Genomic DNA, 13412 nt, shown 5'->3' with positions numbered 1-13412 from the left:
GATTTGGTTCCCATAAGTTTTGGAAGCTCATCTGGCAGGAAGCCATTGGACTGTGTGTGTGAGTTAGGGTATCCAACATGTGAGATTGGTCAATAGCTCCAGCCTCAGTGAACCAACCATCTGATATTAAATAAAAGCTCCCTGGAGGGCTTTGGCTTTCAATAATCAGACATGAGGCTTCAGTAATCAGTTTCCCAATGTGTTAACATGGATGCCGGGATCAATTGTACTCATTCTGCTGACTGGGACTTTTTCTCTTGATGTTAGCATGGTAGTATACTGTACCCTTATTGTACCCTGTAACCACATGCCCTGGTGTAACCACCAGTCCTTTATTGTTTTGGAATGTGTTGCTCATTTTATGTGAATGGAAGTTGGGTGTGTGTGTGTATGTGTGTGTGTGTGTGTGTGTGTGTGTGTGTGTGTGTGTGTGTTTGTTTGTCAGTGGAGGTTGGATCATGGGCCTATTACTATATTGTCTGTTGCTCCACTCCTGTGTTGTGTGAAGGGTGGTGTGGGCCAGGCGGGGTTACGCTGGCCTTATCTGAGGAAGTAACAGCACCACTCTTATCTGGATTAGTGCAACTGCTCAGCCCACCTGCCAAAGAAGGGCGGAAGCCACTCAGCCCGATAAAACTTCCCCCAGTTTCTTTCTTTTTTTATCGTCGTTTTTTTTTTTGGTCTCTCTTTCATGTGTTTGTGTGTGTGTGTGTGTGTGTGTTCTGTGTGGGGCAATGAGAGACGGGTAAGAGAGGCAAGCTTTGCAGCTCTTAAGGACAAACAGGAGCTCTGTTCATGCACACACTGGTAGGTGCTACTCATAGTGAAAATACACTTAAGGGGACATCTGATGTAGAATGAAAATGACAACTCTGAGGGAGTGTTCTTCTCACAAACATACAATTTGTATCTTACTTTTTATCAGTACTATGAACTTTATATCTATCAATAAACTTTGAATAAGTTTATTGATAGATATGCGTACCGAAATGCATGCTTTTCAGTTGAGGCTGAAAGTATGTAGGTGGTACATTAGTGTGGAAATTGGAAACATTTGCCTAAGTAGTAAAGCTTTTTAATTGACCAAAGTATTCTTTGAATAGAACAAAACTCTATGTATGAAACAAAGGTGAAAATATAAGGTGCGGTAAGCCCTCAAGAATATACATTTCTAAAATACATCCCTTGGAATATAACACCAACAACACCTTTTGTCCATGAAGATTCAAGTATGTGTCCTTGTCTCCAGTTTTGTTACTGAAGTTTGATGTTGTAAGCAGAGCAACACTACTTGTAGTTGAGATATGTGTGTTGTGTGTCTGTCTGTGTGTGTGTGTGTGTGTGTGTGTGTGTGTGTGTCTGTGGCAGCAGTGGTCTGTGTTTGCCGTGTCTGGAGTAAAATGCCGCGCTCCTCGTGTCTCGCAGTGGGCCCGACAAGCCTGTGTTTGTGTGACCACAAATTACACGGCTGTCTGTGACTCCTGCTTCCCCTTTCCAGTGGTATGGCCCATAGTCAGAGTGAGGACTCAATCCCCGTCATTCCACACACACACAAGGCTCAAGTTACCCTATTATTAGTGTTTAGCCTGCTGTCTAGATATCTAACAGCAAAAAATCGGATACAGTTTGGCACTGTTGGTTTTAGAAGAGGAGTCTTTTTTTCTCATTTGTTTGGTTTGTCACTTTAGCACGAACACACAGCGTATATACCCCGCAAGACTCTACATTGTACTGTGGCATGCTGCATAGTGATAACAGGACATTAACACCCACGTGTATATCCAGTGTGTCTGTCTGTGTGCGTGTAGCCATAAGATTTTTGGGAATTATGTGCCAGCTAGCGGAAGTGGATGGGTGCTTCCGCACAGGGCCTGTTGGGGCTGGTTTGGGCCCAGTTGCTGGCACAGGATCGGGGCCAGCGGGGTCATATCTCCCTCTCCAGACTGCACGTGTTTGTCCCTGGAGAAGGGTAGCGAGCGGAACACAGAATCCCCGCTGGAACAACACCCTCATGTGATCACGGTCATGTGACGGCAACGTCCCCGCTCCGCTCTCGCCCTCCAGAGACAGCGGCCTCTCTTATGCTCATCCTCACTTCTCCGAAAAAGAGATCTTCACCCCCCCCCGCCCCACACACACACACACACTCAACCCTCTCCCTCCGTCCTCCTCCCTCACCTTCCTGTGGTCAATGCCAGCATTGTGCTCCGAAAACACCACACGGCGGCCCTTATTTCCGACGGGCCTGCACTAATGGGGTTAGTGTCCGTCAGTAAAACCTCCTTTGAAAAGTAGGAAGTTGCTTTTTTTTTTTTTTTGAACATCCCTCCCCACCAGAGGTGAGCTCGTGGCAGCACCAGGATGTGGCGTATTAGCACGGCGCTGCTCCCTCATGACCCTGAGGGCCATTTCACACCGATTTGGCCCCCCCCTCCACCCCCCACCAGCAGATATGAATTGGTCCCTTATCAGCGATGACTCGGATACTTTGCTTCCGCCCGTCGGCGTGAACCTTGACCCTTTTATAGCCCTTGATGTGGTCAGATAAGGTGTTGCACCACCGGCTTAATGGAGTCATAAGGATGCAATCAGGAACTGCTACATGTAATACAAGGTCTTATCTGGATGAGTTTTTTTTCCCCCTCTCACACAAGGGACAATCAGTGATATGATCGGGTGAGTGAAAGGCCTGTAGCCTAAGCAGCGGTTGCGACTGCGTGAAGCCTTAACCGTTTCTGAAACCAAATATTTTAGTTTGGGGTTGGAGCTGGGTGTTTTTCGAAGTCGTCCTCTTGGCCATCTAGGGACAGTTGCACACCATTCCTCCATGTTTGTCTCTTCGTAGTCCAACCTTTTGTCCCCTAGAGCTATTAACAACACCTTCTATTCACCTCTGTAATAAAGGTACTTTTCAGTGATTGTGTTGAGTCATACAAGATACACACTCCCTCATCCTCTTTCCATGTGCCTATGTGTGTGTGTGTGTGTGAGTAAGTGAACGTGATGCGAGATAACATGTAGCAGGCAGGCCTTTATGGCGGTGTATGTTTTTTTTTAAGACACGGCGCTTTGGACTGTGTGGGTGTGTGGGCGTGAACGTACACTGCATGTGTGGCAGTGGAGCTCTCTGTAGCTCTGCTAGCTAGCGCCGAGGACTGCCTGCTTAACGGCTCCCTTTGAATGTGTGAATCTGTGTGAGCGTGGGCGTTGCTATGTAGGTGCACTGCAGGTTTTAAGAACGGATTGATCGGACACACACGCATACACACACACACACACACATACACACACACACTCACACTCATACAGGCTCGCACACACCAGCTCTCAATCCTTCTCACGTTCTCTCGGTCTTTTTCCTGCTCCCTTTTTTATGACAGACAAGAGGGTGAGATAGAGAGGCAGAGAGAGAGAGAGAGAGAAGGAGGGAGGGAGAGAGAAGGAGAGAAAGAAGGGGAGACAGAGGGAGAGAGGAGAGACGACAGGCAGTGCTGGGCTCCAGGCCTCCGGCTCAAGGCAGAATGCTCGCTGATGACTCATCCCCGACGCCGTGTGTTTGTCAAGGAGACTGAATCATACGTGCTGTGTATGTGTGTGAACGTGTGTGCGCATGTGTGTGTGTGTGAGCGAGTGTACGTACGTTCTCGCGACTGTGTATAAGTGTGTGTGTGTGTGTGTGTTGGGGTGGGGGGGAAGGGGGTGGGGTAGAGGCAGCAGTAGTGAGTGTGTGTGTGTGTGTGTGGCTGCAGAGACAACCGTCGTGCTGATGGCAGAGGAGAGGTGCGGCTCTGGGAGCGCCGGGGCGAGAGCTGCCTGACCGGCTGGCTGGCGGGCTGTGGCCACCCTGCCACCGTGGAGCCTCTGTCCCAGCCACAGGCATGGCACGCGGTAGCCGGTAAGCACCGGGCATAGGGGCCGGTCCGACCAGACCGATCAGTGTTGTGTTGTGTCGTGTTCTCTGCTGTGTGTGTGTGTGTCGTGGTTTGCTTGTTTTGCTACTGCTGCCTCTTCTAATTCCTATTCTCTATCCCTCTCTTCCCTCTCTTTTGTCTCTATCTTGCTCTCATTCTCTGTTCTGTTTCCATACACTGCTGCCGTGTCCACCGTGGTGTCGTGGCTGCTTGTGTGGCATCCAGTAAGGGGCAGAGAGTTGCTGGCTGGCTGGGTGTCTGACTGTCTGGGTGTCTGGCTGGCTCCCCTCTGGCGGTGTGGAATAGCGAGGCTGATTGTAGCTCTCCGTGTGTGTGTGTGTGTGCGTGCGTGGGTGAGTCGATGAGGAGGCCATCCACGCGGTGCCATCTTTTCAGACGAGGGTGAGGGGGGAAACACAGAGATCGAAAAAAGGGTGGTGGTGGGGGGGGGGGGTTAAGAAAGAGAAAGAGTGTAAAATAGATAGAGCCACTGGGGAGGTTAAAGCTTATTGCTCACTGTACGAAGGGGATGGGAAATATGCTTGAGAAAAGAGAGAGTGAGACAGAGGACACAGAAATGTACAAGCTGTTTTTATTCATGTGTGCCGTCATCTGGTCGTGTGTCATCCTCCACTGAGCACTGTGAGACAACTGTGTGTGTGTGTGTGTGTGTATGTGTGTGTGTAAATGAGTTTGTGTGTGTGTGTGTGAGAGAGAGAGAGCCTATGTGTGTATTTGCTCATTACCATCAGTTTGCTTCCTCTGATTCTGGATGTAAACGATGACTAAGAAGTGACACAAGAGTGCCAGTGGTTGTGTAACGGCAAGAACATGGAACTGAGACGTGATTGTTGTGGTTTCGTTACACTTCAGTATCTCAGCAATCCCCCACCCTCCCAAAATGTGTACGAATGTGCATACAAATTTCATTTTTGGTTTCAAGTCAGATTCTGTGGTAAGATTGCAATGTAGTTTATGTATCCCATAGCTTTGTGTGTGTATTAATATTTGCGTATGTCTGTGTATGCCATATTTCGCCATCAGACTCCAAATCCAAGATATTTTGGCCAGAAACACATCACAATCAACAGCCATGAGTCAAGCGTGCAAAAAAAGTGAGCTTGACAATGTGTATTGAATTTGCAGCGTCCATCAGCTTATTTATCTGGACTCAGTTTGCCTCATTCTGAATCGGCTCATCATTTAAACAAGCCAATCTGCAATTGCCATCCACCACTTATGTTGTCAGGAAGGATTTCATGACTTTCAGTTGATTTGGATGCTGTTGGCCCAAGCATTGTTCAGTTGCACGTATGTCTCGGTCAGCTTCGTTCCATCAGATGAAGATTGCGTTGAAACAATGAGGGTGAATGCGGTCCCATGCTCCTCATTAAGACGTAGGGACCGCAACTAAATGGACTTCTGGAGACGCTGGACGGTGGACGCCTCTCCCATCATTCCTGGCTTCTGAGTGTCCTAGACGCCGTCCCCAATATGAGGACTGGCGTTTGTTCTCGTCGACATCGGAATCGCTCTCGCTGTTGTGTGTGCTTTTTTTTTTTTTTTCGCCGGCCATCCCAGTCATAATGTTCTGTATTATCCATTGTTGGCATCGTTGAGAAGTGCCCCTAGGCTGCCCGAGGAAAGAGGTGGCGATTTTCATGTAAGATGCAGACAAAACGGGACACAATCACTCATTGTGTCCTCGCCATTGTGCTCCATTGTTGCCCAGGCGTGGTGCCCCCAGATTGCGGACGGGCAGACTAAACTGTGGCCGCCGCTAATCTGCTGCCCCTCGTCCCCGTCTCCTCCTTCTGTGTGTGTGTGTGTGTGTGTGGGGTGGTGGGGGGGGGGACTGCTGCATGCCAGCACGTACACCATGTCCACCGGACTGTAAACCAGGCCTGATCCTTCACGGTTCGGAAGTAAGATGCTGCCCAGAAGCCAGAAATTAGCACCTCCATTTAGGCCACCATTTGTCTTGGTCATGTGTGTGTGAATGTGTGTGTGTGTGTGTGTTTTCTTCCCTGAATGGCCTCCTCCCAAGTGGTGAAACTCGCTTTTAGTGTTCTTAAGTGAATTGTGGCAAATCTGAGGTTTTTAGCTGAAGAGATTTCTAAGTGCTTATGCAAATATGGACTTTAACCCACGTTGGTAATAATTTTGACACTTGAAGTGATTTAGGGAGACTGTATACTGCGCAAAGATAAAGAAACGGTGAGCAGTACAGAAATGCAAACAAAGCCATCTCACCGTCTCATTCATCAGTGGTTTTGGCCTGTCTGACGCTATGAAGTACAGAATTAAACTTTGATCCTCCAACTCTTGTCTTTTTTTCTGCTGGTCTTTTGGGCTTATGTCAAAGGGTTCAAGGGTGACTAATTCAGGAGGTGTGTGTGTGTGTGTGTGTGTATAAGAGAGTGGTGTTCGTGGGCGCAGTCATCTGAAAGAATGAGTGTGCCCATCATGTCGACCTGCTCTGCGTCTACCCCTCGCCATGTAGACTGTCCTGCCGCGTGGAAGGTTGGAAGGTGTGTATGTGCACATGTGTGTGTGTGTGTTTGTTCTGACCGAGTGCCTCCCCTCTCGGTAAGCGGGTCGAGGAGGCTGGGAGGCTGTGGCCGTGACTGTGGTCCGGCCGGGTGTGTCGCTGGAGCAGGGCCCAGACTACAGATGGGAAAGGAGGAGGAGGAGGAGGAGGAGGAGGAGGCCGCAACCAGACACCTTCCAGCCCGGGAGAGCGCTCCACACAGGGAGTCACAGCTTCAGACGCCTTCGTACATTCTGTTACTCTCCTGTGTGTGTGTGTGTGTGTGTGTGTGTGTGAGTGTGTGAGAGAGAATGTACACTCATGCACTCACTTAATTCAATCCCTCCAACACACACACACATTCACACACACAAAGAGAGAGAGACACACAGACTTGTGTTTATCACAGCCCTAGAAAACCATGGGTCTGATTTCTGCTCAGAGCCTTGTAAAACCAGATGGTAGGCGTCTCAATTCACAAAGGGGACATCCCCCAAACTATTTTCAACAACAAAACAAACTTCCTAATGGCTTCATCTTGGTCCAAGTCCTGATTAGCGGCTAAGCACAGTTTGGTGTGAAGGCGTTTGTTTCTTATTCCCTTAATCCGATTCTCTGCCGTGTCTAGTAGTTGATGCGGAGAGTTGGCTTATGAGTTGGATAATTCCACAGGGGATTATTGATCTTTAATTGCGCTTATTGTAACAGCCAGTGTAAAGCTGGAGATCTATATTATTATATATGTGTACACACACACCCCCCCCCCCCCCCCCCACACACACACACAGACTGATAAAACAAATTAAGAGAGCACTTTAATCACACATTGGATCAGTAGCCTACTCTGACATTGTTTGGTGAGACCGTTATGAGATTATTGTTTGACTGTCAGTCGTGAAAATGGCAAAAACTGTGTTGTGGCCATTGTGAAAAACTTTCCTTAATATTTTTTATATATATATATATATATATATATATATATAATATAGCTTCTGTCAAGTGAACTACATGTTATGGGATTGCCTCTCTCTCTTTCTCTCAGTCTTTCTTTCTTTCCTCTCTCTCTCCCTCTTTCTCTTTCTCTCTCCCCCTCTCACTCTCTGTATGTGTTTCTCTGTATCCAGACAGTGTGTTTAAGCCAGAAGGTGAGGGGGTGACCGAGAGGGAGTGGAGAAAAAAAAACGTTTTTGTGAATTTCCACATCACAGATGGACCGAGTGACTCACATGCACACTTATTCCAGGGCCTAGTTTTTTTTTTTTTGCTATCTGTTTGAGAAAATATATGTTCATCTCAGACAGCACCCATGTGCTTTTTTTTTCTTCTTCTTTGATTTTGAACATTTACACAACATCTATATTTGCTCCGTAGTCAGTGTTGTTAGCTGGTGTCTGCTGGCTATGTGTTTTACTAGCGTTGGTCAGCTCTAGGGCTAGTCTGGCTCCTTCGGTTTGTGTTCTTAAACCAGCTCTGGTCAGCCGTGAGGGAAAGAAACAGCAGGGCAGTCTGCTGGTGGGTGTGGGCTGCCGCGACTGCTGCTGCTGCTGCTGCTACTCTGGTGTAAATGTAGCATGTCCGCTTCAGACAGGCCTGCTTGGGGCTGTGGTGATTTTAGCGTGTTAATCCGTTCCACCCCCCCAGTATCAGGGCTGTTCAATGCTATGTCGTCGTAGCACATGCTACAAAATTAGTCTGTGCTATGAATGATTTACCAGCTTAGTAACGCCTTATTTAAAATGTTTTCTACAGTGTAGCCTACAGATGAGGTGTTTGTAACTACATACCTATGCTAGGGATTTTGTGGATTGTGCTATAAAACTAGCAATCTCTCTAGCATCAGTGAAATGGACAAAAAGAGTTAACATATAGCCCTGCCCCCTAATCATAGATTGGACTTGAGGCTTACTGTACTGTTGCTAACCATTAGCATACCAGAACATACTGCCTGTACAGTCTCCCCCTTCATATGCACCCACTCACACTTGCAGGTACACACACACACACACACACACACACACACACACACACGTACACAGATGCACAGCACACACTTAAACACACACACATACACGTACACACCCCTCGCCTGTAGAGCTTGTGTATATTAATTACAAAGGTCATAAAATGGCTGAATAGTCTTAATACCTGCCGGGGAGAAGGACATGGACTAGAGCCAAGTCTGGCCTGAGTTCTCTGGAATCCTACTCACCTCCACTTTCTCTCTCTCTCTCTCTCTCTCGCTCTCTCTCTCTGTCTCTCTCTGTCCCTCTCTCTCTCTATTTCTGTCTACTCATCGACCACAACAGGAGGATGTGTTGGGGTTCCTGTTTTTGGGGTCTGGGGGTGTGGCTTATAATGAACCAGAATCACCCCATGTCTTATCACAGTCATAACTGTGGCCTGATTTCTGGTATCACATTTTTGTGTGTGTGTGATTGAGTGGGTGTGTATGTGTGTGTGTGTGTGTGTGTGTGTGTGTGTGTGGCACCCTTGCTTGCCGGGTGTGTATTGATTTAGTGACACTCAGGTGCTGAGACGTTGCCTCTCCTCCTTGCACTTCTGAGCTCTGTGGCCTGCCTGGTTAATTATTGAACAGGCCGGCTCGGATTACCTTATAAGGCCGACCGGCCAACCCAAGCGACCGCTGGCCGGCTGGGCCACATTGCTCAGCACAGGATGCAGGGCTTGGGTGTGTGGGTGGGTGTGTGGAGGGGAGGGGGGGATGTCCTCTGTGTGTTTTGGGGTTGGATGAGAGGAAGAGGAAGAAGCAAAAAAAAAAGTCTCTGAGCTGCTGATTCAGCTGAAATCAGATGGCACTGGCGATACTTGAGCTTCTGGTCTGTCTGTGTCGTTAAAAACGGATGAGGCAGGGGGCCACTCAATCGGGACAGCCATCTGAGCGTCCGATTATTTCCCCTTGTGCGAGTAGTTGATCCAAAGTGCTTCGGCCTTTTACACATTATGGCCCAGTTTCTCATACATGGATTAAGCTTAGTCCAAGACTAAATAGAACACCAATGAAAATCTCCGCTAAAAAACTCCAAAAAACAAATTTGTTTGTTTGTTTGTTGTTTAGTCCAGGTCAAGAGTTAATATGTTCATGGGAAACTGACCGTATGATTAAGCTTCCCTCCCCTCCTCCACTCTCTCTGAAGGGGCTTTATGAACGTCGTCCACAGCATTCGTCCTAACTGGAAATCTCGTATGAGCCGATGGTAGAGTGACGCCACATGTCGCCACATAGCATCATGAGTTTGGCTTCCTGTGAAATGTGGTTTTGAGGCTCACGTCCTCACTGTTGTGTGTGTGTCCCCCCCCCCCCCCCCTCCTCTGTGTGTTTCTGCAGTGACAGTTACATTGTGCGCGTCAAAGCGGTGGTCATGACACGGGACGACTCGAGCGGCGGCTGGCTGGCGCAGGAGGGCGGCGGCCTCAGCCGGGTGGGCGTGTGCAAGGTGCCGCCGGCCGAGCTGACGGGACGCTGCAGCTTCCTCATCCACGGCGAGCGGCTCAAGGACAATCAGGTAATGCAGCCCACTGGGCCGCCATCACCATCGCCGGCTCCTGACCCCATGACCCCATGACCCTGACCCTGACCCCTCTCCCTTATTGCTGCTCCGGTATCGGAGACACAATCCTCAGATGTCCAGCTCCTGCACACACACCGTATAGTCATCTTCCTCTTAATAGTTAATGAACAAGACTAGTGCAGCGTTGAGGGGATCAAATTGAATAGAACCTCAAACTTGCTGTTATTATCTCGATATGTCAGTCCTCAAAGCATGAGCATGGAGCACCTATGGTCACCTAAGACTAAGACCTCAACAATTTGACTGACTGTGGCTGGTAAAGCACTCCTTAGACCACAGACTGTCACTCACACCATAGCCTACTTTCCTAACAGTCCCCAGTTTAATGGCTGTTCAGCAGTAGTAATAATATAATAATACTTGTAATCATCATTTATATAGCATTTTCCAAAAACAAGTTTACAAAGTGCTGTAAAACCAAATTACAAAGTAAGCATTAAAGAGTTTGTATTAAAATGAACAGATTCAACATCCAGTCCTGCTAACTCTTGATTCCACCCTACAGCCCAGTCTTACTGATGTATCTTTTTGTGAATGGTAGTCAGTGCTTTTGCTTGAATTGAATCCTCTCAGCGGACATGTTTTCCTGGTCAAATGACTGATTTGGCTCTAGTGTACTAAGTGAATTTTGACAAATAAACTAAATAGCTAAATAGGTCAGTGTAGTTCTGTCCTCTTGACACTGAACTCAGAGAAACCCTGAATTCCTCAAATTTTATTTGCGTCCAAAATCTAATTTCGGTGACACAAAGCTGCCATTTTGGATCGGGGCGAACAATGCAGCCGCTATTTTTCATCTGATGCGCCGTCCAGTCTGCCCTGGCCGCTCAAACTCGCAGCGGTCCAGATGAGTTTCTAGTTGCTCAAATGGTAGAGAAGCCTTTGAACTGCCAAGATCTGAGGTTCCCTGCCTCATGGGTGCCTATATGCACAGACTTGACAGACAATGCTGTGCATTCAGCCTGCCCTCAGTGGCTTCTGGAAAGGAATAAATGTATGTAAATGGCAGAGCTTTCTGGGCCAACAGCAACCGAGCGCCCCGTGTTTTGATTGGCAGGTGATCTTGGAGTGCTTTGTGCGGAAGGACCTGATCTACACCCGAGCGACGCCCACCTTCCATCACTGGCGGGTGGACAACAGGAAGTGCGGCCTGACCTTCCAGAGTCCGGCGGACGCCCGCGCCTTCGACAGGGGCGTGCGCAAGGCCCAGGAGGACCTGACGGAAGGTACGCTACGCTACGGCACGCCACCTCCACAACCACCCACAAGCCTCTCCCCAGTGTTCATTCAGACACATCTACACTGTTATTCTTCCATCGCTAGGGATAGGGTATGGCGGTTCTCATGAATATGTAATTACATGTGAACACAGTACGATTTACTGCCTCACCTACAGGATATGTTGTACAGTATATGTGCACATTAGATCTGCTTTTCTTCTTCTGCTGGCCCTTTGCTATGCTAGTGTGTGTGTGTGTGTGTGTGTGTGTGTGTGTGTGTGTGTGTGTGTGTGTGTGTGTGTGTGTGTGTGTGTGTGTGTGTGTGTGTGTGTGTGTGTGTGTGTGTGTGTGTGTGTGTGTGTGTGTGTGTGTGTGTGTGTGTGTGTGTGTGGCCATGCACAGTTATTGGTGTGAGAAAATAGAGCCAGCATGTTGACAATGCGGCACAGGGCCGGGGGACGTTATGTTTAGCAGTGGCAGTCGGGGGCTCTGTTACATCCATCCATCAAGCAGCCCCTCTCTCCTAGTGACCCCGGCTCCTCAGATGCCCAAGGTCCCTCTGTTCCCAGGGCTGCCAGGAAGCTAAGTTAACACCTCCAGACAAGGGCACGAAGGGTCCCCACTCACCCCTCACCCCGGGGTGCACAGGGCTGTGGAGGGACCCGTTTATGTTTAGTGTCTAAGACCATTTGTCTTTTTTTTTTAGGCTCCACTACTTCCTCCTCTACACTCCAGAATGAGGCTGAGTTGGGTGATGATGATGTATTCACGGTAAGCATTTGTTTGTTTGTTTGTGTGTTTACTCTGTTACTTAATGAGCCTAGTTTGACGTAAAACGCTTTTGGCATGTCTCTCGCCCAAATGACTTGCAATAACACTCAGTCAGGGAGGATGTGCGTTGGCTTCAAAGTTTGTTTTCTTCTTTTTCTTTTTCGTCTCATCATTTCCCTGTGTTTTTTCCCTCTTCCTCCTGCCTCCCCTCCTTTTATTTCTGGAAGCGTGTGAATTGTCCCACAAAGGGTTGGGTCCTTGTGCTATTTTTATCCTTTGGTCCATGTGCTCCGGGACAGAGTGATGGGTCTTTGTTTGGTGGGGAGATGGTTTCAGTGATAGCTGTTGAAGGAATTGGGGTGGGGGGGGGGGGTGGGGGGGAGAATGTGTGTGTGTTTGGGTGGGTGGGTGTAGGGGTGGGGTGCTGTTTGTGTGTGTGAGGAGGGGAGGGGGTATGTGGAGGAATCAGAACTGGGGTGTGGTGTGTGTCTGTGTATAAAGTGTCTTGGCATGTGTGTGTGTGTGTGTGCGCTCGTGTGTGTGTGCACAAGAGCCAGGTTTCCTGCCGTGTTTTGACCAGACTGCCATGCTGCCGCCGCCGCCACTGCCGCCTGGCACTGGCTTGAGTTGGGTCCCCTTTTGACAGAGCCACAGGAGATGCGCAGCAGCAGGCAGGGTCAGGAGGTGACTTCCTGCTCCCGCCAGTAAAACTACCATTGGCAGCTGCTTCCTAGCTAACTGCCACCGTGATTTACTGCTGCCCAGGGGGAAGCAAGAGAGAGAGAGAGAGAGAGAGAGAAAGAGAGAGGAGGGGGAGAGGGCAGAGGGGGAAGCCTCAACGATGGCTCATCTTCCACCGTCTGTCTTTAGCACAGGTCTGGAGTGAGGCAGCAGCACTACCAAAGTCTCCACATCCTGTCTGATCGTGCAAGGAAATTATTATCATCATAATGATAATAATAGTAACACTGATAATAATAGTACTACAACTGTCAGCACTACTACTATTGCTACTACTAGTAGTACTAATAATAATGATAATAATAATGGTAATAATAATTGTAATAATAATATTATTTCAAGGGGGTCATGTTATAGGGAACCATTTTGTGTTGGCTTTGAAATTAGATCAGCATAACATTCTGGGCTTTTCAAATGTTGAATGCTGCCTGTAAATGCTCATTTCACAGGTACATTAGTGTGTGTGATTTCTACATCACAACTGCTCTCATTTAATATGCTCCCACCCCTGTTTGCAATCTAGCAATTCACCTGGAAAATGCCTAAAGAAGTTGACCAATCAGAGTGTCAAATGTAATATCAAAATCAAGGCTCGGCTGCAAAAATTAGCTTCTTTTGTTCCTGTGTGGTTTTCAAGGCATGCTAGAAC

General features: G+C 48.2%; 1 protein-coding gene across 1 annotated transcript in view; it reads left to right on the top strand.

Annotated features, from left to right (window-relative positions):
- The window catches only part of spred2b (sprouty related EVH1 domain containing 2b), a 31650-nt gene that overhangs the window by 4963 nt on the left and 13275 nt on the right, over positions 1-13412 (top strand). The window contains exons 2-4 of the mRNA XM_062519568.1: positions 9788-9965; positions 11089-11257; positions 11958-12022. Coding sequence (XP_062375552.1) covers positions 9788-9965; positions 11089-11257; positions 11958-12022 — 412 coding nt within the window. The remainder of the gene's footprint in view (positions 1-9787; positions 9966-11088; positions 11258-11957; positions 12023-13412) is intronic.

Source organism: Sardina pilchardus, chromosome 18 (assembly GCF_963854185.1).
Source record: "Sardina pilchardus chromosome 18, fSarPil1.1, whole genome shotgun sequence".
In the NCBI taxonomy this organism is placed as follows: Eukaryota; Metazoa; Chordata; class Actinopteri; order Clupeiformes; family Clupeidae; genus Sardina; species Sardina pilchardus.
The sequence above is the reverse complement of the archived record's forward strand: the minus strand, read 5'-3'. Positions and strand labels throughout refer to the sequence as shown.